At 44.4% G+C, this 26865-nt stretch overlaps 1 protein-coding gene across 1 annotated transcript in view; it reads right to left on the bottom strand.

Moving 5' to 3' along the window:
* Window positions 1–26865, bottom strand: part of LOC115475071 — a 74180-nt gene that overhangs the window by 30169 nt on the left and 17146 nt on the right. Inside the window, exon 3 of the mRNA XM_030210810.1 lies at window positions 14997–15070. Within this exon, the coding sequence (XP_030066670.1) occupies window positions 14997–15070 (74 nt within the window). The remainder of the gene's footprint in view (window positions 1–14996; window positions 15071–26865) is intronic.

The following is a 26865-nucleotide window of genomic DNA, read 5'->3' as shown; positions in this document are numbered from 1 at the left end:
AAACCGTAAGTTAATGGATTCATCTGCTGCTGATGACAAGGAAGCTTCAGTTTTATCAGGATGCAAAACCAAATGATGATCATACAGCCAACCTGCCACATCATCCAGTAAGTTTGAAGAGTGTACTCAGTGTTGCAGTAGAGTGCAAAGAGAAGGTTCCAACAGCAACACCACTGTAATAAGATAACAGTGGGCCACAGGCCTGCGCAATAAACTTCTGGTGTGTAATCATCTGGACCTTGGGCCTTGCAACATATACGATTTTTAACAGCCTTCTGAAATTCTTTTCCTTGAATGGGGGGAGTAAAGATGCATGATCACTTCAGGAGTAAATCTAGACAAACCAGAATTCTCTAATCTACCAGAAGGGTCATGGAGGTGTCACTATATATCTGACGGAAGTAGTCCAAAAATATCTATGCAATATCAGAGGACCAATTACAGGCGGTTCCCTGAGAACTGGTCAGAGTGGATACAGAAAGAAAGCCCTGCTAGGTTTTGGCAACGTTTGCTAAAATTTTCCATAGATAAAGGAAATCATTAGAGCCAAAAAACAATCCTTCAGAAAGTGGAGAAGAGAACCAACTGAAAGTAACAGGATAGATCATAAGGAATGCCAAGCCAAATGCAAAGCGGAGATAAGGAGGGCAAAAAAGGACTTTGAGAAGAAATTAGCGTTGGAAGCAAAAATACATAGTAAAAATTTTTTTAGATACATTAAAAGCAGGAAACCGGCCAAAGAGTCGGTTGGGCCGCTGGACGAAAATGGTGTTAAAGGGGCGATCAAGGAGGACAAAGCCGTAGCGGAGAAATTAAATGAATTCTTTGCTTCGGTCTTCACCGAGGAGGATTTGGGGGGGACACCGGTGCCGGAAAGAATATTTGAAGCGGGGGAGTCGGAGAAACTAAACAAATTCTCTGTAACCTTGGAGGATGTAATGGGTCAGTTCAGCAAGCTGAAGAGTAGTAAATCACCGGGACCTGATGGTATTCATCCCAGAGTATTAATAGAACTAAAAAATGAACTTGCGGAGCTACTGTTAGAATATGCAATCTGTCCCTAAAATCGAGTGTAGTACCGGAAGACTGGAGGGTAGCCAATGTTACTCCGATTTTAAGAAGGTTCCAGAGGAGATCCGGGAAATATAGACCGGTGAGTCTGACGTCGGTGCCGGGCAAGATGGTGGAGGCTATTATTAAGAATAAAATTGCAGAGCATATACAAAAACATGGACTGATGAGACAAAGTCAGCACGGATTTAGTGAAGGGAAGTCTGCCTCACCAATCTAATGCATTTTTTTGAGGGGGTAAGCAAACATGTGGACAATGGGGAGCCGGTTGATATTGTATCTGGATTTCAGAAGGCGTTTGACAAAGTGCCGCACGAAAGACTCCTGAAGAAATTGCAGAGTCATGGAATCGGAGGTAGGGTATTATTATGGATTAAGAACTGGTTGAAAGATAGGAAGCAGAGAGTAGGATTGCGTGGCCAGTATTCTCAGTGAGGAGGGTAGTTAGTGGGGTCCCGCAGGGTCTGTGCTGGGTCCGTTGCTTTTTAATGTATTTATAAATGACCTAGAGATGGGAGTACTAGTGAGGTAATTAAATTTGCCGATGACACAAAGTTATTCAAGGGTCGTCAAGTCGCAGGAGGAATGTGAACGATTACAGGAGGACCTTGCGAGACTGGGAGATGGGCGTGCAAGTGGCAGATGAAGTTCAATGTTGACAAGTGCAAAGTGATGCATGTGGGTAAGAGTAACCCGAATTATAGCTACGTCTTGCAAGGTTCCGCGTTAGGAGTTACGGATCAAGAAAGGGATCTGGGTGTCGTCGTCGATGATACGCTGAAACCTTCTGCTCAGTGTGCTGCTGCGGCTAGGAAAGCGAATAGAATGTTGGGTGTTATTAGGAAGGGTATGGGAGTCCAGGTGTGCGGGATGTTATAATGCCGTTGTATCGCTCCATGGTGCGACCGCACCTGGAGTATTGTGTTCAGTACTGGTCTCCGTATCTCAAAAAAGATATAGTAGAATTGGAAAAGGTACAGCGAAGGGCGACGAAAATGATAGTGGGGATGGGACGACTTTCCTATGAAGAGAGGCTGAGAAGGCTAGGGCTTTTCAGCTTGGAGAAGAGACGGCTGAGGGGAGATATGATAGAAGTGTATAAAATAATGAGTGGAATGGATCGGGTGGATGTGAAGCGACTGTTCACGGTATCCAAAAATACTAGGACTAGAGGGCATGAGTTGAAGCTACAGTGTGGTAAATTTAAAACGAATCGGAGAAAATTTTTCTTCACCCAACGTGTAATTAGACTCTGGAATTCGTTTCCGGAGAACGTGGTACGGGCGGTTAGCTTGACGGAGTTTAAAAAGGGGTTAGATAGATTCCTAAAGGACAAGTCCATAGACCGCTATTAAATGGACTTGGAAAAATTCCGCATTTTTAGGTATAACTTGTCTGGAATGTTTTTACGTTTGGGGAGCGTGCCAGGTGCCCTTGACCTGGATTGGCCACTGTCGGTGACAGGATGCTGGGCTAGATGGACCTTTGGTCTTTCCCAGTATGGCACTACTTATGTACTTATGTACTTATCCCCATATCTAATGGTAAGGGTCATTCCCCCACCGGCGACCACCTCCTCTCCGGTGCAGCAGAGTTTAGAGAGATACACTGTGATGTTTCCACACGTGACGTCACTCGGAGTCCCTGCTGCAGGTGAGGACGGAGAACCGTCTTCTCTGTTGGAGCTAGACAAAATTGATGCCCCCGACAGCAGTCAGACCACCATCGTGTCCAGAAATGGAGTTGGCTGCAGAGTCCTTGGAAGTGGAAGGTGTTATACCAGGGACCTGAGTGGAGGGGAGCCAGACCTGGAGTTTCTTCTGGTACTAAGAACAATGGACAGAATTTACAGCACCCGCTGTGGAAACTCTGGAGGGTACTGCAATGGTTGAATTCAACTGTGGGCAAATCAGCTCAGGAACTAAATAGTCTTGAGAGTAAAGTTGACTCTGGACCTTTCAATAGAAGCAGTTAAGAAGAAAACAGATGAGCAAATGGAACACGTTATAAAAGATCTTAAGGATGTTGTTTCATCAGTAGTAAAGGATAAAATGCTAAATCAACACAAAATAAACAGTTGGAGAATTATAATAGACAGTCTATTTGTGATTATTAAAACTGTCCGAAAGTCTTTGGGATATCGCCTCTGGAATTATTTAAAAAATATTTAATTGAAAACTAGAAGTTGCCTAAAGAAGCTATTCCCCCTTTAAACAAGATTTATTTACCTGATGCCTCTAATAAGTCTAAGGAAATAAGCCGGGACTCAAAATATGTAAAACTACAAGAAATAAAAAAACACTACTAAAGATTTGACTATAATCTTAGAAGAAGAGTCTTTTCTGATTTGAAAGAAAGATCAACATTATTGGTCTTACTCATTTTTGAGCAGGACTTAAAAGTCATAATGAGCCTATTTTCGTAATTGCCAAGTATAATTTTGTGGTCAAAGGATCTGGATTTTCCAGATGTATCAAAGTCAACACAGGAAAGGCAAAATGTTTTTCTACCAATGAGATGAGGTTTAAACATACAAAAGATGTCTTTTCTCAGGCAGTAAGGTTTCAGCGCAAGGCAGATCTAAGGCAGTGAGGTTTCAGCGCAAGGCAGATCTCACAATGGTGTCCCTCAGCTTCATATTCAGGTGGTCAGCCAGTCACATCTCAGCATTTCAAAACTGTCTCCAAGAAACAGGTGGGGACCGGGCAGAAGCCAGATGAGTTCTAATGCAGTACCCAGGTAAAAATCAAAACAAAACATTTTTTAATGTAATGGGGGGAAAAATAGACAACAGAAACTCAACAGAAACTGCCCAAGCCACAGAACAGAGGTAACAATTCGCAAGGTAGAAATGAGGAGAGGAAATGCAGAAAAGTGAGCAATCTGGTTTTTTTAAAGCATATTTCTGATTGCAGTAACTCTCCAGCCTTGTGGCTATGGATCAGGTGCTTTCCTGTTTTTAGATTAAAAAGATCTCATTTAACATATACACCAGTTTGTTACTCTTAAAATTGCTCCCATTAATAGGCAAGGAAGTGCACTGAACTACACCCACAGAGTAAATCTAAACAAGTTCCTAGATATCTCACAATAAATCTGCCTGCTTCCTGCAACCCTCATAACTGCTGTTTAAAAAAATAATTAAATAAAAATAAAAAGTTGGGACTTGGTAGCCATTTCATTTCCTTTGATCCTCAGGCAGAAAAATCTCCTACACTTGAAATAAATATGGCAAAGCAACACTGTGCCCCTAAAGCTGTGGCTCCCATTACAGCTACTGCCTCTGTCAAACTTAAGGCTTGGTCCAAGGCAAGATTTGGTTTCAAGTGATAAATGTATGCACATGAATCCTTCATGAAAGAAGTACAAGAACTAAGAGAGGAAGTGACAAAATTAAGAAAGCATCTGTGACAATCGAAACTCAGCCCAGAGATGCATGTTGAAAATTGGGGATCTCCAGCAAAAGGGACAGAAGATCTTGTGCAGAAAGAGGACAGCTTGACACAAGTCACCAGATCCTGCATAATCAACCCTCCAACTCCATCTTCTGTTGAACTGAAGAATCGGTTCGCAGCCCTGGAGGCAGGAGAGCTGAAAACATCTCAGAACAAGAGGAGAAAATGAAAATCCCAAAGCTGCTGGATCGGAGGCCAATAAGAAGTGAAAGGCAGTGGTTATTGGTGATTCTCTTCTAAGGGGTACTGAAGTGCCAATCTTCCGAATGGACATAATGTCCCGGGAGGCATGCTGTCTGCCTGGTGTCAAGACCTTAGATAAAGTGGAAAGACTGCCTAGACTCATCAAGCCTACTGATCACTATCCCACGCTGCTCATCCATGCTGGCACAAATGATACTGCTAGGTAGTCTACAGAATAAATTCATGGCTCTGGGTCAGAGGGGAAAGCACCTAAGTGCACAGGTGATGGTCCTCTTCGATCCTTCCTGTTGAAGGTAAAGGCCGAATGAGAAGCTCGCAACCTGGTAAATGTCTAGCTGCATGGATGGTGCCAACATGAGCGCTTCAGTTTCCTAGATAATGGGATGATTTGCAAGAGCTACTGAACAGTGACAGTGTCCATCTTTCAAGGAAGGGACAAAGAGCATATTTTCAAAGCACTTAGCCTTCCAAAGTTCCATAGGTTTCTATGGAACTTTGGAAGGCTAAGTGCTTGAAAATATGCCTCATAGTGTCTTAACAGGACTAGCTAAAGTACTAAAGAGGCTTTAAACTAAATCTGCTGGGATAGATGAGAAAAGCCAATACCCCCAGGGAGGTAAGACATCAAATACCATTATAAAAAAGGGGGGGGGGGAAGTAACATGTGGAAGACCTTGTATACCAATTCCCGTGGTATGGGAAACAAATTTCTAGATCTAGAGCTATGTTAGAAGCCAACTTGGATTTAGTGGCAGTCACAGAGACGTGGACTGTGATATAGTTATAATTGGCTATAATCTATTCAGGAAGGACAGGGTAGGAAAAAAGGGTGAAGGCGTGGCACTGTATGTTAAGAACTGCAGGACATATGGGATAAGGAAGAAGCACTCTGGGTTAAACTGGCAAAAGGGAAAGGAAAATATATTTACATTGGTGTAATATACAGGTCACCTTCATAGTAAATGAGCAGAGACTTAATTGAAAACATCCACAAAATAGTTAAGAAAGGAGAAATACTACTGATAGGTGATTTCAACATGCCGGATGTCAACTGAGACGTCCCTGCCACGCAGTCATCTAGAAGCAAAGAGATTTTAGATTCTCTACAGGAAGAATTGTTTCAGCAGTGGGTAACGGAACTGATGCAGGATGGCGCTATCCTAGATCTGGTGCTCACAAATGGGGAGAATGTTTCTGATGTTACTGTGGAAGACCATTTAGCATTTAGTTGTCACCGAATGGTGTGGTTCAATTTTAAGACAGAGGAGGAGAAGGCTTATTTGAGATTGAAGCTCCTAGATTTCAAAAGAACTAACTATGCAGAGAAGGGGGAATTTCTCAGGAAAGGGTTAGCTGGATGGAACAGCTGAAGGAAGTAGAACAGCAGTGGGCAAAACTAAAAACAGCCATTTTAAAAGTGACAAACTTTCAGGTTAGAAAACTACATAAAAAGTAAGCAGAAAAGAAGGCCATTTTGTTTCTCGAACATACTAGCTGAAAAGGTAAGGGAAAGAAGGTTAGCCTTTATACACTTCAAGAAGACTCAAAAAGGATAAGCAAAAATATCTGGAAAACCTAAGAGAAGCTGGAAAAGCTGTCAGGAATGCGAAGAGACAAATGAAAGAAAAGGCAGCTGATATGGTAAAATTGAGGGACAAGACATTTTTCAGATATATAAATGATTAGAGAAAGTGCCATAACAGCACTGTGAAACTCAAACCTGAGGGGGAGAATATGTAAAAGCTGATAAGGATAAAGCTGAACTGCTTAACGAAAAATTTTATCTTACCTGTCTTTCCTTTAGTCGCAGCAGATGAATCCAGAGACAGGTGGGTTGTGACAGTCTACCAGCAGGTGGTGATAGAGAGCACTGATTTGAAGTCAGTCTTATTGGATGGTATGCTCCTAGCATCCTCAGTATATCTCATTACAAAGGAAAGGTAACAACGGTAGAACAATATGACTCCTTTCCACACAGAACTCCTCTAATAAATTCAACGAGAACCTGGAACTAAAACTCAACTGGGGGGATACTGGCCCATCCTAGACCTCAGGGTTCTGAACAAATTCCTAGTCAAAGAAACATTCAGGATGCTTTCTCTGGGCACCTTTCTTCCTCCAATTCAGGAGAAAACACTCTCTGCACTTGAAGGATGGGAAATGGATGTTGTCAGAGGGAAATATCTGGAATAGAATCTCTTCCCTTCTTCCCCTGGTGGTACAGATTCGACTGCTCGAGCCTGTAGAAGGGCGGAGATTTTCTTCTGCAAGTACCTGCTTGTGCTGAGAGCTGATGAACAACACTCTCGGTGGGAAATTTGGAGGTCTCTGACACAAATTCAGTGCGTATCCAAGACAAACTATTTGGAGAATAGGTCATAGGTGACAAGAGGCCATCTGTGCTGGTAAAAAATGAGCCTCCCTCGGACTAGAAGGTTATCCAGACAGATACTTTCTGTGAGCCTATGCTCTACTTAAGCGATTCAAAAGCCCGTGCTCTGCTTTGACTGGGGAGCCAGCTGAGACTTCTGAGGACGGCATTGGCAAGGTCTGGGTCGCTGGGCCTGAGTCGCTCGAGAAGAACGAGTGGGAGGCGGGAACCTATGCCTTTGATAGTAGGAACACTGCCTAGACCCAGTCAAAAATCTTCTTGCTGAAGAAGATGCGGATGGAGTACACCGAGAGTGTGGATAGTATTCGTATGTTTCTTTATGAGGTTAATGACCTCCTCCACTTTCTCTCCAAATAAGTTGTCCCCTAAGAACAGCACGTTTGACAACCTCTCTTGAATCGCTGGTTCACGGTCAGAGACATGCAGCCATGAGAGTCTGCGCATCCCCACACCCATTCCAGAGAGTCTGGATACGACATCAAACGTACCCCTGGCCAGATAATGCATACACTTCTCCTGCTTGCTGGCCAGCTGGCAAAGCTCTGCAGCCTGCTCCGAAGGGAGAGATTCTGCCAAACTCAGTGTACTGTTCACCAAACTCCAAGTAAAGGATCTTGTACACCACTTGTACTGTTAAAAAAAAAAGGTCCCAAAGTGGTTACAACAAATTATACAGAAATACAATAATAAAAAAAAAGAAAAAATGAAATAGCAAAGAGGCTTCAATTATCAGTGAAAAAATACGCCTTTAAACATTTCTAAATGCAGAGTAAGAAACAACAGTCTAATGAACTTGGGAAGAGCATGTCAAATAGATACCGCCTTAAAGGGTTGTTTAAGCATTTTTTTAAACAGACACCTTTAAAAGAAGGGTACATTGAGCTTTAAAATACTAGAATGATGTGGATCTGGAAAATTTAGGCTGAAAAATGGTAGGAATTGCTTCTAGGTTACATGAACAAACTTGCAGGTCTCAATTTTTCCACTGACCTTAGGAGAAGGCCAAATCAATGTGAACTGAGCTGTCTATTTGTAGTTAAGAGGCCCTATGAAGAACAGTAAACTTCATTAGGACAAGGTACTAGTGACAACTGTTTTCTTTTCCAGTCTACATGTTGCATAAAGAATGATTTAGTTAGATGAGATAAAGCTAAGGTACTTACCTGTAGCAGGTGTCCTCTGAGGACAGCAGACTTTTTATTCTCACAAGTGGGTGAAGCCGACCCGCGTCACCCAGTCTTGGATTTATAACAAGTATAAGCAGAGCTTTGTGAAGCTTGAGACAAACACTCCACCGTGCCTTCCTGCCCGTCGCATGAACGCAGTCTCCTCAGTTTAATACTATAGCAAAAATAAAATTAAAATAAAGGAGACAACTCAAGGGGAGGTAGGAGGGATTGTGACAATATAAAGCCTGCTGTCCTCGGAGAACACCTGCTACTGGTAAGTACCTTAGTTTTCTTCGAGGACAAGCAGGCTTATTAATTCTCACAAGTGTGGAATCCCTAGCGTCCAGGCCCACCAAAAACAACAAACATTGGTCAATTGGGAATTGGGACTAACCTGAAACTATACACAATCTGAATATGAGTGCAGTCTCATATAATGGGCCTAGGAGGGTAAGATTTGGATTTGAGACCCCAAACAGATTCTGCAACACTGACCTGCCCAAATCGAACATCACGTCACGTCAGGTATCCTGCTCAACGCAGTACTGAGATGTGAATGTGTGGACTGCACACCACACCGCAGCCTTGCAAATTTCTTCAATGGAGGCTAACCTCAAGTGGGCTACCGATGCAGCCATGGTTCTAACATTGTGGCCATGACATGACACTCTAGGGCCAGCCAGCCTGGGCATAAGTGAAGGAAATGCTAGCCAATTAGAAAAGGTGTGTTTCCCCGATAACGACCCCCATCCAGATGAGATCGAAAGAAACAAAAAGTTGGGTGGACTATCTGTGGGGCCTTGTCCACTCCATGTAGTAGGCCAATGCTCTCTTGCAGTCAAAGGTGTGCAAGCTGCTTTCGCCAGGTTGGGCACTAGGTCAAGAAAAGAATGTTGACAAGACAATTGACTGGTTCAGATGGAATTCCGACACCACCTTCGGCAGGAACTTAGGGTGAGTGCAGAGATCTACTCTGTTGTGATGAAACTTAGTATAAGGCCTGAAAGCTCAATGACCCTATGAGTTGAACAGGTCATGTAATTCAGATGGCAGGAATTCAGTGGCTCAAAAGGAGCTTTTATCAGCAGAGTGTCCCATGCCACCATATGGAGGTTTGCAGGGGGCTCTAACAAAAGAAAAACCTCTCATGAAGCGAACTAGAGGCTGTCCAGAGATGGGCTTACTTTCTACACATTGATAAGAACTAATTGCACTAACGTGAACTCTTACAGAGTTGGTCTTAAGATCAGACTCTAATAGGTGTAGAAGGTATTCAATCAGGGTCTGTGTAGGGCAAGAAAGGGGATCTAGGCCCTTGCTGTCACAGACGGCAAAACCTACTCCATTTTAAAAAATAGCACCTTACTTATCATGATTGACAACCCATGATTGTGAGGAATTCCCCAGGCATTAGGGATGGTTGCCATACAACTGTGGAACTAGCTGTGCAACGGATGGGGCACCTATTACAAACTGTTAAATGGTTCATAGGGGAGAATATAATGATGCATGGTGATCAACTGTTGAAGATTGGGGGGGGGGGGGGGGGGGGGAATGTTGATAAAATGTTGATGACTGTAAACAGAATAAGACATTACATGTTTCTGGATGATTACTGACATTTGCATGCGAGAGGTTGGATATGTTAAAACTGCATATGAAATATACTGTTAAATCATTGTCATCAATAAAAATCGTTAAAACATAAAAAATAGCACCTTTTTGTGGTCTTTCCTGGAAGCCAGCAAGACCTGGAAGACACCCTCTGAAAGATCCAAGGAATCAAATTCTAGGCTCTCAACATCCAAGCTGTGAGAGCCAGAGACTGGAGGTTAGAATGAAGAAGAAACCCCTCGTTCTACATGATGAGGGTCGTAAAACACTCCAATCTCCACTGTTCTTCAGAGGATTAATCCAGAAGAAGAAGGAACCATACCTTCCGCAGACAGTGCGGCACAATCAGAATCATGGTTCCAAAGTCTGCTTGAGTTTCCCCACTAGAAGTATGGGAGGATACAAATACAGAAGATCTGTCTTCCAATTGAGGAAGGCATCCAACGCTAGCCTATCATGGGCCTGAAGCCTCAAACAGAATTGAGGGACCTTGTGTTCGATCTGAGTGGCAAAAAGATCCATCGAGGGGGTGCTCCACTCTCGGATGATCTTGTGGGATATGCCCATATTGAGAGACCACTCGTGTGGTTGCATTATCCAGTTCAGCCTGTCGGCCAGGGTATTATTTTTGCCTGACAGATAAGTGGCTCGATGAAAAATGTCACATCCAGATGGCCTCCTGACACAGAGGAAGTGATCCGTTGTCCCTCTGCTTGCTGGTGTAATACATTGCAACCTGATTGTCTGTTTGAATGAGCATAATTTGATGAGACAACCGATATCTTAAAAGCCTTTACAGCGTTTCAGATCGCCTGGAACTCCAGGAGTTTAATCAGATTTGTTTCCTGGGGGTCCTTGGGTGTGAATCCCATCTACATAAGCGCCCATCCCAGGAGAGATGCATCTGTCATCAGCACTTTTTTATTTATTTATTTGTAGCATTTGTATCCCACATTTTCCCACCAATTTGCAGGCTCAATGTGGATTACATTTGCCGTAATGGCGGTTGCCATTACCGGGTAACAGAATTACAAATGGTAATGCATTAAGGTGCATACATACATGGTAACATACATGGAACATAACATATATGGAACAGATCATGGTGTATATATATATACCATGTGCGTACATACATACACATACATGACACATGGTGAAGAAGAGTGCATTATGGTATTGCATGAAGGTTCCTGAGTAATAAATTGGATGGAAACATACATTAGGCTATCTAGTGATAGTGCTTGATCATTCATAGCAAAGAGGATAATCAGTCATGTGATAAGAGTTCGGTTTTGTATAGACCATGTATAATATTATTTAGTATTTAAATTGGATGCTTATGGTATGCCATCTTGAAAAGATCTGTTTTCAGTAGCCTTCGGAAGATGGTTAGGTCTTGCATTGTTTTTATGGCCTTCGGTAGTGCATTCCATAGCTGCATGCAGATGTATGAAAAACTGGTCGCGTATGTGGATTTATATTTTAGCCCTTACAGTTGGGATAGTGGAGATTGAGGAAATGTGCATGATGATCTTTTTGCGTTCCTACTAGGCAAGTCTATAAGGTCTGACATGTAGGTCGGGGCTTCCCCGTAGACGATTTTGTGGACCAGGTTGCAAACTTTGAACGCAATTCGTTCTTTTAGTGGGAGCCAGTGTAGTTTTTCTCTTAGGGGTTTGGTGCTTTCGTATTTCGCTTTCCCAAATATGAGTCTGGCTGCTGTGTTTTGAGCGGTTTGAAGCTTCTTAATGATTTGTTCTTTGCATCCGGCATAGATGGCGTTACAGTAGTCTAGATTTGGAATGGAAGTCCCAGAGCCAAACTGGATCGAATGGGCCATCACTGAAGAGAACGTGCAAGCTCTGAGGACACTTGGATGACATCTTTCAGACTCCCTGTGGCTTGATATCACTGAGAAGCCATTGAGCTGATCTCATATGAAGACGTATCATGTTAACATACACTGTGGAAGCCATGTGGCCAAACAATCTCAACATCTGGTGAGCTGTGATCTGCTAAAAGGGTTGAATCAAGGAAGCAAGTGTGACATTTAATTTATTTATTTAGATTTTGCTCACACCTTTTTCAGTTGTAGCTCAAGGTGAGTTACATTCAGGTACACTGGATATTTCTCTATCCCAGGAGGGCTCACAATCTAAGTTTGTACCTGAGGCAATGAAGGGTTAAGTGATCTGCCCAAGATCACAAGCAGCAGCAGTGGGATTTGAACCGGCCACCTCTGGATTGCAAGACCGGTGCTCTAAGCACTAGGCAACTCCTCCACTATAGTGTCTGCTCTCATCTCCGGAGGGTAGGCTCAAACCTTCTGTGTATTGAGCAGGGCTCCTATGAATACCAATTGCTGGACAGAGCGAAGATGGGACTTGGGGTAGTTTAAAACGAGCCCTAGTAGCTCGAGCACCAATAGTCATCCGCATGGACTCCTGAGCTCCATCTGAAGAGGTGCTCTTCACCAGCCAATTGTCGAGATATGGAAACACATGGACTCCCAGTCTGCATAGCGATGATGCAACTAGCACTAGACATTGGGTGAAGACCCTGGGAGCAGACGCAAGACCAAATGCAACACGCAGTACTGAAAGTGATGTGTTCCCAGCCAAAATCAAAGGTACTTCCAGTGGTCTGGAAGTATCGGAATGTGAGTATATGCATCCAGAGAACATTGCCAATCGTTTTTCTGAATCATTGGGAGAAGGTTGCCCAGAAAAACCATACTGAACTTTTCTTTGACCAGGAATTTGTTCAGGGTCCTTAGGTCTAGGATGGGACATATCCCCCCGTTTTCTTCTCCACAAGGAAGTACCTAGAATAGAACCCCCACCTTTCCTACCCTGGAGGAGCGGGCTCGACCACATGGACCTTCAGAAGGGCTGAGAGTTCATAACTACATATAAGTATATAAGTAATGCCACACTGGGAAAAGGACCAAGGGTCCATCGAGCCCAGCATCCTGTCCACGACAGCAGCCAATCCAGGCCAAGGGCACCTGGCAAGCTTCCGAAACAAGCCTCCTCTGCAATTACCTGCCTGTGCTGAGAGCTGAATGAATGAGATCTCGGTGGGCAATTTGAAGGTTTTTGATACCAACTGAGTGTGTATCCAAGACGGACAATTTGAAGAAAACACCCGTCGAAAGTTGTAACAGGCCACCTTTCTTGAAAAAACTTCAGCCTCACCCCAACCAGCAAGTCGTCCGGGATGAACACTTTTACTGTGGCTATGCTCTGCTGGAGCCAATCAAAAGCTCGTCCCTTGCTTTGACTAGGGAGTAACAGGGGCCTTAGGCGCACACTGTTGACGTGAACGAGCAAGCTGGGGCTGGGTCTGAGGGGTTGTACCTAAGCCTCTGATAGTAATAGGAACTCCTCCTTGGTTTGCCAAAAATCCTCCTAGCTGAGGAGGTAGATGCAGAAGGCGCCTGGCGAGAGAGAGGAGATGGTATCAGTGTGTGTTTTGTGATTTGGTCTGTGACCTCCTCAACCTTCTCTTCAAAAAGGTTGTTCCGCCAAGCTCTGCTGAACAGAATATTCCAAATCAGAGAAACTAAGCCATGAGAGTCTGCACATTGCTATACTCTGAACAGAGATCCTGGATGCCACATCAAAAATGTGGTAAGCGTCCCTGGCAAAAACTTTCGACATGCCTTCTGCTGCTTGACCAACTGGCAAAGTGACTCAGCCTGCTCCGGAGTGAGCGTCTCAGCCAGGTCCAACAACTTGCGCACCGAGTTTCGCAAGTGGATGTTCATGAAGAGCTGGTATGATTGTATTCGGGAGATGAGCATTGAAGCCTGCCTGGTACATCTTCCTCCCAAAATAATCCAAGGTTCTAGCTTCTCTATCTGGGGGTGCTGAGGCATAGTCCCTGGAACTCCTGGCTTTTTTGAGAGTGAATTCCAACACTACAGAATTGTAAGGCAACTGAGGATTATCAAAACCAGGTGCACTGTGGAACCGATACTGGGTGTCGATCTTCTTGGGCATGACTGGGACTGAGAGAGAAGACTTCCAGTTCCTAATACGGACTTCCTGGAGTACCTTGTGGAGAGGGATAGCCTCCTTAGGAGGAGACGTGTAGTCCGGGACCTCAAGCATCTTGGCCTTGGGCTCATCCTCCACTTGCTAAGTAAAGGGAATAGAATGAGCCATTTCCTTAACAAAAGAAGGAAATGAAAGTCTCTTCAGAGGAGAATTTCTCCTTTCAAGGTAGAGGGGAGGGTTCAGAGGGAATTCCATAGGACTCATCAGAGGGAAAGTACCATGGATCCTCCTCTGAATCCCATGAGTGCTCCCTCTTCAGTGTCAGACAATACCTCCTGATGGGAATGTCGAGACAGAACCATTGAGAACAGCATCGAGAAGTCTGTTCCCACCTCAACTCCAGCGAAGCTTCCTCCACCAACGTTGAGGGAGTGCCAGCTTGGGTGGCAGTCGATACCTGAGCTGCATGCGGCATTGGTGTCGGAGGCCACACTGCAGGCTGAGGGCCAAGCGAGGCCACAACGGCAGGAAGGGTAGACACAAGCACCCCCGATGCACACTGCTGTAACAGGCCACCCAGCAGCTCAGGGAGCAAGGCCCAGACACACTCATCGAGGACCAACACCAGCAACTCCTGTATGGAAGAGGATGGTCTTCCTGGCATCAACTTCTTGCACCGAATCCTTGATGACCGTGAACTCCCAGCACCATATATCGAGAGCAAACAATGACCTGCTTGACCTCAAAGAAAATGGTCTTCATAAGGTATTTTTGTCCTCTATGAGTCAGTAGCTCAACAGGCACAGGCACAGCCTTGTTGCAGGCTACAACAGACAGGGGAATTTACTCTTGGCACCAGCTACCAAATCCCAACCTACTACAGCCAGATAGGGACCTGTTTAAAGTGCCTGTACAGCAATATCATAAATATCACAGTGAAACATGAAATCACAGATCTTCAATATATAAAACAGGTGCTCAACTCACTGCCAACATGATGGCTTAGTTAACGCACCAGATTACATAAAATTCAATCCACCTCCTCCCCTCTCCTAACTCTACTCTTGATTCATAAGAGTGGTCTTACTTGTGTCAGCTGAATTTCTGTTTCTTCATCTCCTCTCCACTTCCACGATGAGGCTCTGGCAGGGATATAGTTTTCTGAAATAAGAAAGACCGTCCATCAATCATATATTCTGAGACACGAGTCTTGTACTGATCATAAGATGAGATGCACCACTTGTTTCTTATAAAGCTGCCAAAGTACTTGGTTGACTCCTGGCATTTGTAATCCCATTGCCCTCTACCGTGATTGCTACATACTGCTATTCTGCGCACTCTCTTGTGTTCATCATTATCTACCTCAGAGCCCCATCAGCAGACACCACCGGTGCTTCCCCCCCCCCCCCCCAAACCACTTCTCCGACCTCTGCAGTGCCTGCAGCGCTCCTTTTATTGCAATCATTCAGTATCCCCGCAACACTGCTGTCACCATTTCAGTTTTTTCATTCTCATAAGTAAATAAGTGTTAGTATACTGGGACAGACCGAAGGTCCATCAAGCCCAGTATCCTGTTTCCAACAGTGGCCAATCGAGGTCACAAGTACCTGGCAAGGTCCAAAAATAGTACAATAGGGTCATTCCATGCCAAGTGGTCTAAAATTTAAAAAAGTTCCAACCATCATGTTCTCCAATTTTGTTCAAGTTTTATCTGTTGCGCAAGTCAGGTGTTAAACAAAGTTTCCCCAAAATTTGAGGTCGTAACTGCAATAGTTGCAGATCTAGACCCCCTTTTCTAAAAGGTTGTCAGTCCATGAGCGCGCGACATTTACCAAATTGCCATTTTGAGGGTCCTAATAAAAACCAAACACATTTATAAGAATGGCTAAAAAAATTCAAATCCTGTACAGTTTTGATGCTAATTCCGATGAAATACATTTTAACATTATGGGATGCAAAATCCAGTCAAAACAAGTTGACTCAAAGTGTGCATCAAAATTGGTCGCAGACTCATCAGAACATATTTGGGACCAATATTCAGACTGCAACAACTTCCATGCAAACAAAGATATGGACTTGAAATTTTGAACAAGCATTATGCTTGTGCTGGACATAATACTGCCAGATTTGCAACTAACCAGCATCTATAACCGCCCTGCAGGATCTCTTCAAAGTTGGGCACTGGTCAGCGCAAATGGTAAAATGTACCAAAGTTCAAAGCCATTATTACAAAAAGAGTCTGCCTGAATCGCTTGTGAACAATATCATCTGAAAGAGAAAATTGTGCTCTACAACACCAATATGTTTTTGTTTTGCAATGCCACCATTAAGTAGCCATTTACTCAGGTCAAAGTATGTTATATTTAGTACGCTTGATACGCTAATTTTTCTTCATTTCTAGGAATATGTTATATTTTGTGTGCACAATGTATTGCGTTGGTCCAAGATGGCTGAGCCATTACTGGTTATCACATTGAAACCATCCTCCCCATCGCCATAGGGCCACGCCCGTTTGCTAGGGCAGTAACAGCCACGGGTGGGTATCTTTACTGCAGATCCTAAGCCTGATTGTGTGTTTCTTTACTGCAGGTTACCAAGCCTACCTTCTTCAGTTACTTCAGGGAAATTATACTTCAGTGTTTTCAGGGAATTATAATTGCCGACCAGAATGATGTCACTGATGGAGCTATAATAACAGCAATGATAAGTTGTTCTGGGATCCAGCAAGTATTGTGTCTTACTGGCCAATGAGGGGACCATGGAGGATGCATAAGCTTATGAAAGCATCTTTCTGTTCAACTGACGTTCACAAATGTTCCAATCCACCATAACAGCGCACAATAAACAACTGGACAATCAACGAATAAAAATACGAATGAATAATTACATCAATACTTTAAGCGACTATTAGACTCAATTTCCTAGAAATGAAGAAAAATTAGCAAGCATACTAAATATAACATACTTTGATCGAGTAAATGGCTACTTTTCATGGTGGCATTGCAAAACAAAAACATATCAGTGTTGTAGAGCACAATTTTCTCTTTCAGATGATACTGTTCACAAGCTGATTCAAGGCAGACTCTTTTTTAATAATGGCTTTGAACTTTGGTATATTTTACCATTTGCGCTGACCGTGCCAACTTGAAGAGATCCTGCAGGGCGCTTAGTTGCAATCTGAAAGTATTATGTCCAGCACAAGCTTGTTCAAAATTTCAAGTCCATATCTTTGTTTGCATGGAAGTTGTTGCGGTCTGAATATTGGTCCAAATTGTTCCGATGAGTTGCGACCAATTTGATGCACACTGTCAACTTGTTTGGACTGGATTTTGCAAAACTGGAGACATGATGGTGGGAAGGTTTAGACCACTTGGCATGGAATGACCCAATACATTTTATGCTGCTTGTCCAGAAATAAGGCAGTAGATTTTCCCAAGTCCATTTAATAATGGCTTATGGACCTTTTCTTTTAGGAAGCTATCCAAACCTTTTTAAACCCTGCTAACTGAATAGTGCTGTCAGGACTCTTTCCCTTCTTTCCACTGTTGTCAATGGTACCAACTCCTCTCAACTGCTGTCAACCACATGTCCCAGTTTTTAAAGTGACTGTAGAGCACTACTGCAGTGGAACACTACAGTAATACTTAGGGCAGCAACATTAACATAATTGACATACCACCTACAGGAGGCATATCAGACGAAAAGAGGCTCAAAGAAACATGTGGAGGAGTGGGGCTGGAGGACTGGCAAAAACCTACACAGGAGTTTCCTTACTGCCCCCCCCCCCCGCTCCAAGATGCTGGGGACGCACCAAAGTAGTGAATTAAGTCATGAGGGAAGCTACCAGCCCTTTACCAAAGCTCTGGATCTCAAGGCATCAACTTCTCTAGCTTGAATATTTAATCAATAATGATGAGTAAAGGAATGCAAGGCGCCAACTAGCTGCCTTACAAATGTCAACCACAAAACCAGGAGTATTCTGCCCAAGATGCCGACTGTCCTATGGTAGAATGAACTTTCCACCCATCCAATACTGGGCAACCTTCAGAAAATGTGCTGAGAAATCACTTCTTTTCATCCAACAAGCTATTGTAGTCTTTAGATGGCAGCTTCACTTTTGCACGCTCTCCCAAAAACTACAAAACAGCCTGCCTGATGTTCTATATGCAAGTGGTCCTATTCAGATAGTACATAACATACAACCAACATCTAGTTTATGAGGGCAATTGGAATTAACACTTTGTTGGCATCACAAAACACTGGGAAAGTGAAGGGACTGATTAAGGTGAAAAGACAAAAAATAATTTAAGCAGAAAGGAACTGTTGATGAACGACTTTCTCAGCTAAAGGTCAATTAAGGGTTCTCAGCAAGATAAGGATTGAAGCACTGAAATATCAAACAGATGGCTACCAGAAACACTGTTTTAAAATTTAAGACGAACATCTTGAAATCATAGCCAGGTTCCAAGAATGTTCAACCAGCGAACAGTGAAGGAGAAATTATTCTTACCCAAAAGATCTTTTTTCCATTAGTCCTTTAAACACTACTCCAGAACATGTGGGATAGTTGGTGACCATCACTCCAGCAGCTGAAGAGAGAACTGAAAAACGTGGCATTCACTTCTACTCGTTGTACACCACTCAGGATTTTGTAGACCTCATCATATCTCCTCTCATCTGTCTCTTTCCAAGCTGAAAAGCCCTAACCTCGTTAGCCTTTCCTCATATGGGTCGCGCCCATTTGAGCCTTGTTTTTTTATTCCACTATATCCTTTTTGAGATAAAGTGACCAAACTGAATGCACCATGGAGCGATACTGAGGCACTATAGTATACTTGGTTCTTACTTACCATCCCTTTCCTAATAATTCTAGCATCCTGTTGCTTTTTGGCCACCGAACACTGAGAAGATTTCAGTGTATTATCTACAACGACACCTAGATCGTTTTCTTGGTGCTGACCCTAAGGTGGACCCTAAATTTTGAATTACTTCTTTCCAATGTGCATCACTTTGCATTTGTCCACATTAATTTCATCTGCCATTTGGAGCTCAGCCATCCCGTTCCTAGGTCTTCCTGCAATTTTTCACAGCCTGCCATGTGTTTTAACAACCTTGACTAGTTGTGTGTTATCTGCAAATTTAATCACCATCACTCGTCATTCCGATTTTCCATATCATTTATAAATATGTTAAATAGCACCGGTCCCAGTACTGATCCCTGCAGCTCTCCACTATTCGCCCTCATCCAATGAGAGAAATGACCATTTAACCCTACCCTCTATTTCCTGTCCAATAACCAATTCCTAATCCACACCAGAACATTGCCTCTTATCCATGACTCTATTTTCTCAGGAGTTTCTCATGAGGAACTTTGTCAAAAGCTTTCAGAAAATCTAGACACTACATCAAACGGCCATCAAACCGGGACAGACAAAACCAGCAGCGGTACTCAGTTGCTGGCTCTTACAAGAGCTGCAACGCCTGCTGGCCTGCATGCCCAACCACATTACAGGCACACACGGACTTGAAAATCCCTTATATGCTAGCAAAATGGGATTTCTCCGTATGTGCCTTACTTTGTGTGTGAAATTTATTAAAGCTGCAGTAGCAGCTTACATAGGCTTATTCCTTAAATATGGAAGAAGTCTAGCCAGGCCAAATCAAAACAATTTTTTGGAACCTGGGGGAGGCTGCAGGGGAGCTACACCCAAACAGGATATATGGGCAAATGAGGGTGGGAGGATGGGGAACTGCACCCCTCAGGCAAGTTCTGTGGACCGAGCTAGAGCCTCACCCCGGTGGCACTAAGAACTACAACCATGAGCTGCAGAGACAAGCTTCTGTGCTCAACCAGGTATAATTAAGACTGTGACAGGAGCAGCTGTTAGGGTCGACTTCGCCGTGCAGCCACGGCCAGCCGGGCAGGGAGCACGGCCAGGAGCACCTACTAGCAAGACCTAAACACCTGCTGAAGTAGAGAAAAGTACTAGATTGTTCCAAGAAGAATCACACAGCTGATACTGGTGTCACTGGTAGAATTCAGTTTTCATTACTTCCACCTGCTGGCAGGAAGGGATAACACCATTGTGGCAGACGTGGAGATGAAGCTAAGACAGTACAAAAATTTGGGTAAGATCACATCTTCATTGCATTAAACCCTCCCAGCCAGGACACTCGTAACCTCTCCCAGTTATCTAATTCAAGAAAGTCTTAAGAAGAGGGGGATAATCAAGGATAAATTATCTAGTTAGGTCTGCCCGGGATGTTAACACCCCTAGATATTTAATATAGATCAATTTCCAGCAAAACTAGATTCTAGCCCGAAGCTCGCTAAGTTGATGCACAAGCAGATCAAGATTAAGAAGATCCAATTTAGGAGATATTTAATCAAAACCAGAGACTTTGCCATAGGCAGTCACACAGGTTAGGAGCGCCTGTAAGAACTATTTGGGATCCATAACTATAAATGGGACATCATCTGCATAAAGGAGCTGCTTATGCTCCTAATCCCCTACCCGTACTTCCCAAATCTCATCATCCTCTAATAAAACTGGGCCAGGGGTGACATAAACCAAGACAAATACCAAGCAAAACAAGGGACACCAAGTTTAGAGGAAAAAAGCTATATATAGCTGCCATTTACCTGAAAGCATGTCACAGAGTTATCATAAATAAGAGACAACCAACCCAGAAAATTCCCACTCACCCAAATTTGTGCAAAGTGGCCATCAAAACTGCCATGAGACTGTGAAAGACTTTATTCGCAATTGTTGCAGCGACTGCAGAGAAGGCTCCCAACACGGAGCCCATATTAAGTCAAAAGCCTGTTATTATCAGTGGTTGACGCCCTGGCAATGAAGCCTGACCACCATGAATTGTGTTGGGAAGGTATTTCTAAGGTGAGTGGTCAATATTTTTGTCAATATTTTATCATCTACACCCAGAAGGAATCTAGGTCTATAAGAACATTTTGCTGCATCCTTCCCAGGCTTTAACAACATGGTAATTCCAACCTGCCTAACAAAAGCAGAAAGGCTCTCTCTATAAGTAGCATATTAAACATATGGGTGGAGTGGATCTGCAAATGGGTAGCAAACGTTTTGTAAAATGTGTTTGTAAAACCATAAATCCCAGTAGCTTTCTGGGAAGGCAACTGACCAATGGGACACAGTACTTCAACTGTAATCCGATGAAGTAATTGATCCACCAAACCCCATTTTGGAGCAAAGAAGGGTCACCCCCTGTAAGGAGAAATTAGGGTTTACCTGATAATTTTCTTTCCATTAGTTATTCACACTATTCCATGTCAATCGACATCAGGTGGAGACAGAAAACCCAGAACCGAGCTACTACATATATTCCCAGCCAGCCCAGTTATCCAGTATTTTTGTAGACAAGCAGAAGGCAGCTAAAAAAAAACCTCTACAACTTTAAAGAACAAACCAAACAATATACACCAGGTGAAGTTCTGCAGAGTCCTCGGAGAGAGCGAGAGACGACAGCATGGCAGGCCTCATCCAATTCATCGCTTGACCGAAAAGCACAGAACAATGGGTAGGGCTCCTGGAACAGTGTGAAGAACTAATGGAAAAAAAAATCAATCATCATCAGGTAAACCCTCATTTCTCTTTCCATTATGTTACTTCCCACTATTCCAGAGCTTGGACCCCAGCCCTACCACCCAGAGAACAACGCCCCAAACGCTGCCGTCCATACAGGCCACAATATCCAGCCAACAATGCTTTGCAAACATATGCAGAATTAAACATGTTGCTGCCCTGCAAACATCCACTGGGATAATGAAGTGGATTCTGCTAAGGAAGTTGGTGTCCGTCTCGTAAGATGAGCCTTCACTACCAGAAGGTCCTGCTTCCCCTCTAGCAATTACGCCAAAGTGATGGTCTCCTTCAACCACCTAGCAATGGTGGTCTTTGATGCCATGAGGCCCAGCTTCTGTTTCCCAAAATGGACAAAAAGGTTGTCCAATCTCTGGAAGTCTTAGTAACCTTGAGGTAGTGCATTAGCACCCAAAGGACATCCAGGAGCATCATGGAAGCAAACTGCTCCCCCCCCCCCACCCCCGGGCACAACACTATAACGTGCCACCTGATTGACGAGGAACACGGATACCACCTTAGAGAGAAAAAAAAGGCACCATCCGACTCAAGACCTCAACCTCCATGAAACGGAGAAAGGGGGTCCCAACACAACAGCGCCAGGAGCTCTGAAATCCTGCAGAGACAATAGGCACCAGGAACACCATCATCAATGTGAAATCTTTCATGGTGGCCTTCAGGACCAGCTCAAAGGGCAACTTCTGAAGAGCCCACAGCACAAGGTTAATACTCCAGTCTGAGCACAAAGCATGAAAAAAGGGGCCGAAGGTGACCCACTCCCTTCAAGAAGCAGACTACATCTGGCCAGAAGTCAGGAGGAGTTTTGCAGCCAGCCCCTGAACAAGCCAAGGCATTCAACTTGAACCTTCAAGGAGCCGAAGGCTAATCCCTTCTGGATCCTCGACTGAAGAAACGTCAAGGTCTGAGTGAGAGAAGAGAAAGGATCCACCCCTCTCTCCACTCACCAGCCTTCAAACATGCGCCACACTTGGATGTATGCAGTGGAAGTCGAATGCTTACAGGCCTGCTGCAGAACAGCAATAGCAAACTCTGAGAACCCCTTCCTCCTCAACCTAGCCCGTTCAATGACCAAGCCATAAGACCAAAGGGAGAGGGATCCTCCATGAGGACCGGATTCTGCCTGAGCAGGCACCGAGACTGGCGGAAGACGAAGAGGAAGACCAAAGGGAGAGGGATCCTCCATGAGGACCCGGATTCTGCCTGAGCAGGCACCGAGACTGCGGAGAGACGAAGAGGGGCACTTGTCCAGCAGCCGCACCAGATCCACGCACCAAGGCCAGCGCGGGCCAATCCGGAGCAAACAAGATAATACGCTGCAAGAGTCAACCTATCATCAGCCACAGAACAAAGGCATACAGGGGCCCAGGGTTCTGGCCACCGCTGAAGAAGCGTGTCCAGACCAAGAGCCCCCAGCACCCATCAGTGACCGAAAGACTGCAGAGCCTTGGTATTCACTGCATGAGATCCAGGTTCTGGACTCCCCAGCAACTCACTACGAACTGAAAGGCCTCGTTGGACAACTCCTACTCCCGTGGATTGAGAGCTCCTGTTGAGGAAGTCAGCATCCCTCGGTTCAAAGCGCCTGCATTGTGAGCCGCTTACAGGCAAACCTCTTCCACCCGACCATGAGCAGTCCAGCCTCCAATGCTTTGCTTGCCACCATCATCGTGTTGTCGAACTCCCACACTGGGTGTAAGAAATATAGAAAATACATGGCATTTTCATATAATAGGCTCTAGCTAAGTTGTCTTTAAAAAAAAAAAAAAAAGGCATTTTACTATATCGCAGCTGTTTGAATCATTGCACAAAGGAATCTGTAAGAAGCAGGAACAGAAGGGGGAGGAAGTAAACTGTAGCATGAGACCATAAAGGAGAGACAGAGAAGGGAAATGGGGACTTGATATACCGCATTTCTGAGGTTTTTGCAACTACATTCAAAGTGGTTTACAATATTCAGGTACTTATTTTGTACCAGAGGCAATGGAGGGGGGGGGGGGGGGGGGGGGGTTACACCAGCCCAAGGCCACATCCGTGAGATAGGAGGGAACTATGAACAAAAGAAACTACAGAGAGGGAGGAGGGAGTTAGGAAGTGAGTGAGAAGTCCCAGCTGCTAGCTGTTAAGCAGAACACTAACAGACAGGCAGGTGACCCATCATCTAATGAGAAAAACTTAGGGACAGACACTTAAATGTAACTATAAAATCTGTGGAATCTTATAGAAATCTGTGTGTGTATGTGAGCAAGCTCCCAGTTCAGAGCTACTGGAACACACACCTCATGATCGTGAGAATGACTTTTGATTTTTGAATAATAAATTGCTTAATTAAGCTTTGGTTCATCAATCTGATTTTATGAGTCCTATTTTTGTATAGGTTCTCAGGTTATTTATAACACTGGGACTCATCAACAGTGGTGCAAAGGCAGCCAGCACTCTGTGGACCACCCTCAGCTCCACACAACCGATGGGCCACCGAGCCTCCACTGCAAACCAGGTTTCCTCAATAGAGAGGGTTGCAAGTACTTCAGAAATAAGCAACTCAATTCTTCAGGGTGAAATGAAGTCCCCTTCCTCACAGTAGGGAGCTCACCCTCCTCCTACAAGGGCTCTCTCATAGAGGGCCCTTTAGAGCAAAGGAAGACCACCAAACACACAGGGGATGCCTGGAAGAAACAACAATCTTCATACTCTTCCAGAAACTCCAACCTGGATCTTTTAGGGGTCAAGGGAGCAGGCCTGAGCTCCATCAGAGACTGGCAGTTGAGCTCCCTGCTTAAGGAGAAAGGCCTGATGCAGCAACACCACAAATTCCAGAAAAAGGAGCTCCCTGCACCAGAACCGAGCCTGAAGACCCACTTTGGGGAAGTCCCCTCCAAATTAGGAAACTCCTGACATGGTGCCCCAATATAGCCACTGTCCCCTCCTCACCCAGAAAGGAACCGCACAGCCTGGCCAGGGGGGAGTCCGATACTGAAGATCTGGCCCGCTGCTGACTCACGGCTTCAGACTCCCACGCTCCCCTCGGGAGAGCCGTGCTGCGGCCTAAGACGAGCAGTGGCCTCCACAATGGGAGCGTTGACTCCCTCTGGCTGGAGCCATTGCACCATGTGAACAGTGCACCCCTTTCTTTTAAACTGGTGCCAAAGACCAGCCACTAGCGCTCCTCACCCAGGAAGACCAGACCACAGTTGAGGCAGGAACTCTCCCTCCCACACTGCACAGGATCTCCACCAGGACCCCCAAGGCACCGCTCTTACCTCGCAGCTCAACCAGTCGGGGAATGCACCAGAGCTCCATATAAGCACAACCCTGCACTGCCCTGCTCTGTTTCACAGCAAGCTGCTTCAAGTAAAGAAGTTGGTAATCCCTATTTCTTTTTCCATTTTAACTTTATAGTTGTTGCAAGGTAGCACCAGAAAAAAGAAGTGAGAAGAAGAAAGTGAAGGGCTCCATGAGGACCACAGACAGGGATCTGGCACGACCAGGTATGACTCCCACCAGGCAGTCATCCACTAAGCTCAACTGGGAGACAAGTTGGCCAACTGGACCAGGAGTAGGGACCTCAGAACCAGGAGCAGAACAGCAACTCCATCAATCTGCTGGAGAAAGAAAATACTGGAGAACTGGGCTGGCTAGCTGGGTATATGTAACAGCTCAGTTCTGGGGTTTCTATCTCCACCTGCTAGTCGATGAACATAACTATCCCACACATCCTGGAATAGTGGGAAGTAACATAATGGAAAAAAGCTTTGATGTCCAACCAGGAGGATTCCTATTTTGGGGTATACAACTGCTGGTAACAGGGAACAAAGACTTGCTCTGCGACCACCCTCTCCTGCTCATCCTCATAATGGGATTCTAAGCTTGCACTTTATGTAATTTATTAGCAGATGACCATCAACGTTTGTCCCCACTCAAAACACTCTTGTCGAGTTCACTGTAGAGGCCCAACTGATGTCCTCTAGCTCCAAGTTACGTAACTCATATCTCTTAACTTCTATGGATGAAAGAATATCATGTACATAAGTACATAAGTAATGCCATACTGGGAAAAAGACCAAGGGTCCATCGAGCCCAGCATCCTGTCCACGACAGCGGCAAATCCAGGCCAAGGGCACCTGGCAAGCTTCCCAAACGTACAAACATTCTATACATGTTATTCCTGGAATTTTGGATTTTCCAAGTCCGTTTAGTAGCGGTTTATGGACTTGTCCTTTAGGAAACCGTCCAACCCCTTTTTAAACTCTGCTAAGCTAACCGCCTTCACCACTTTCTCCGGCAACGAATTCCAGAGTTTAATTACACGTTGGGTGAAGAAAAATTTTCTCCGATTTGTTTTAAATTTACTACACTGTAGTTTCATCGCATGCCCCCTAGTCCTAGTATTTTTGGAAAGCGTGAACAGACGCTTCACATCCACCTGTTCCACTCCACTCATTATTTTATATACCTCTATCATGTCTCCCCTCAGCCGTCTCTTCTCCAAGCTGTATAGCCCTAGCCTCCTTAGTCTTTCTTCATAGGGAAGTCGTCCATCCCCGCTATCATTTTAGGTCGCCTTTCGCTGCACCTTTTCCAATTCTACTATATCTTTCTTGAGATGCGGCGACCAGAATTGAACACAATACTCAAGGTGCGGTCGCATCATGGAGCGATACAACGGCATTATAACATCCTCACACCTGTTTTCCATACCTTTCCTAATAATACCCAACATTCTATTCGCTTTCTTAGCCGCAGCAGCACACTGAGCAGAAGGTTTCAGTGTGTTATCGACGACGACACCCAGATCCCTTTCTTGGTCCGTAACTCCTAACGTGGAACCTTGCATGATGTAGCTATAATTCGGATTCTTTTTTCCCACATGCATCACCTTGCACTTGCTCACATTAAACATCATCTGCCATTTAGGCCGCCCAGTCTCCCAATCTCGTAAGGTCCTCTTGTAATTTTTCACAATCCTGTCGCGATTTAACGACTTTGAATAACTTTGTGTCATCAGCAAATTTAATTACCTCTCTAGTTACTCCCATCTCTAAATCATTTATAAATATATTAAAAAGCAGCGGTCCTAGCACGGACCCTGAGGAACCCCACTAACTACCCTTCTCCATTGTGAATACTGCCCATTTAACCCCACTCTCTGTTTCCTATCCTTCAACCAGTTTTTAATCCACAATAGGACATTTCCTCCTATCCCATGACCCTCCAATTTCCTCTGTAGCCTTTCATGAGGTACCTTGTCAAACGCCTTTTGAAAATCCAGATACACAATATCAACCGACTCCCCTTTGTCCACATGTTTGTTCACTCCTTCAA

This window comes from Microcaecilia unicolor, chromosome 7 (assembly GCF_901765095.1).
Source record: "Microcaecilia unicolor chromosome 7, aMicUni1.1, whole genome shotgun sequence".
Taxonomy (NCBI): Eukaryota; Metazoa; Chordata; class Amphibia; order Gymnophiona; family Siphonopidae; genus Microcaecilia; species Microcaecilia unicolor.
This window is presented reverse-complemented; position numbering and strand designations above follow the sequence as displayed.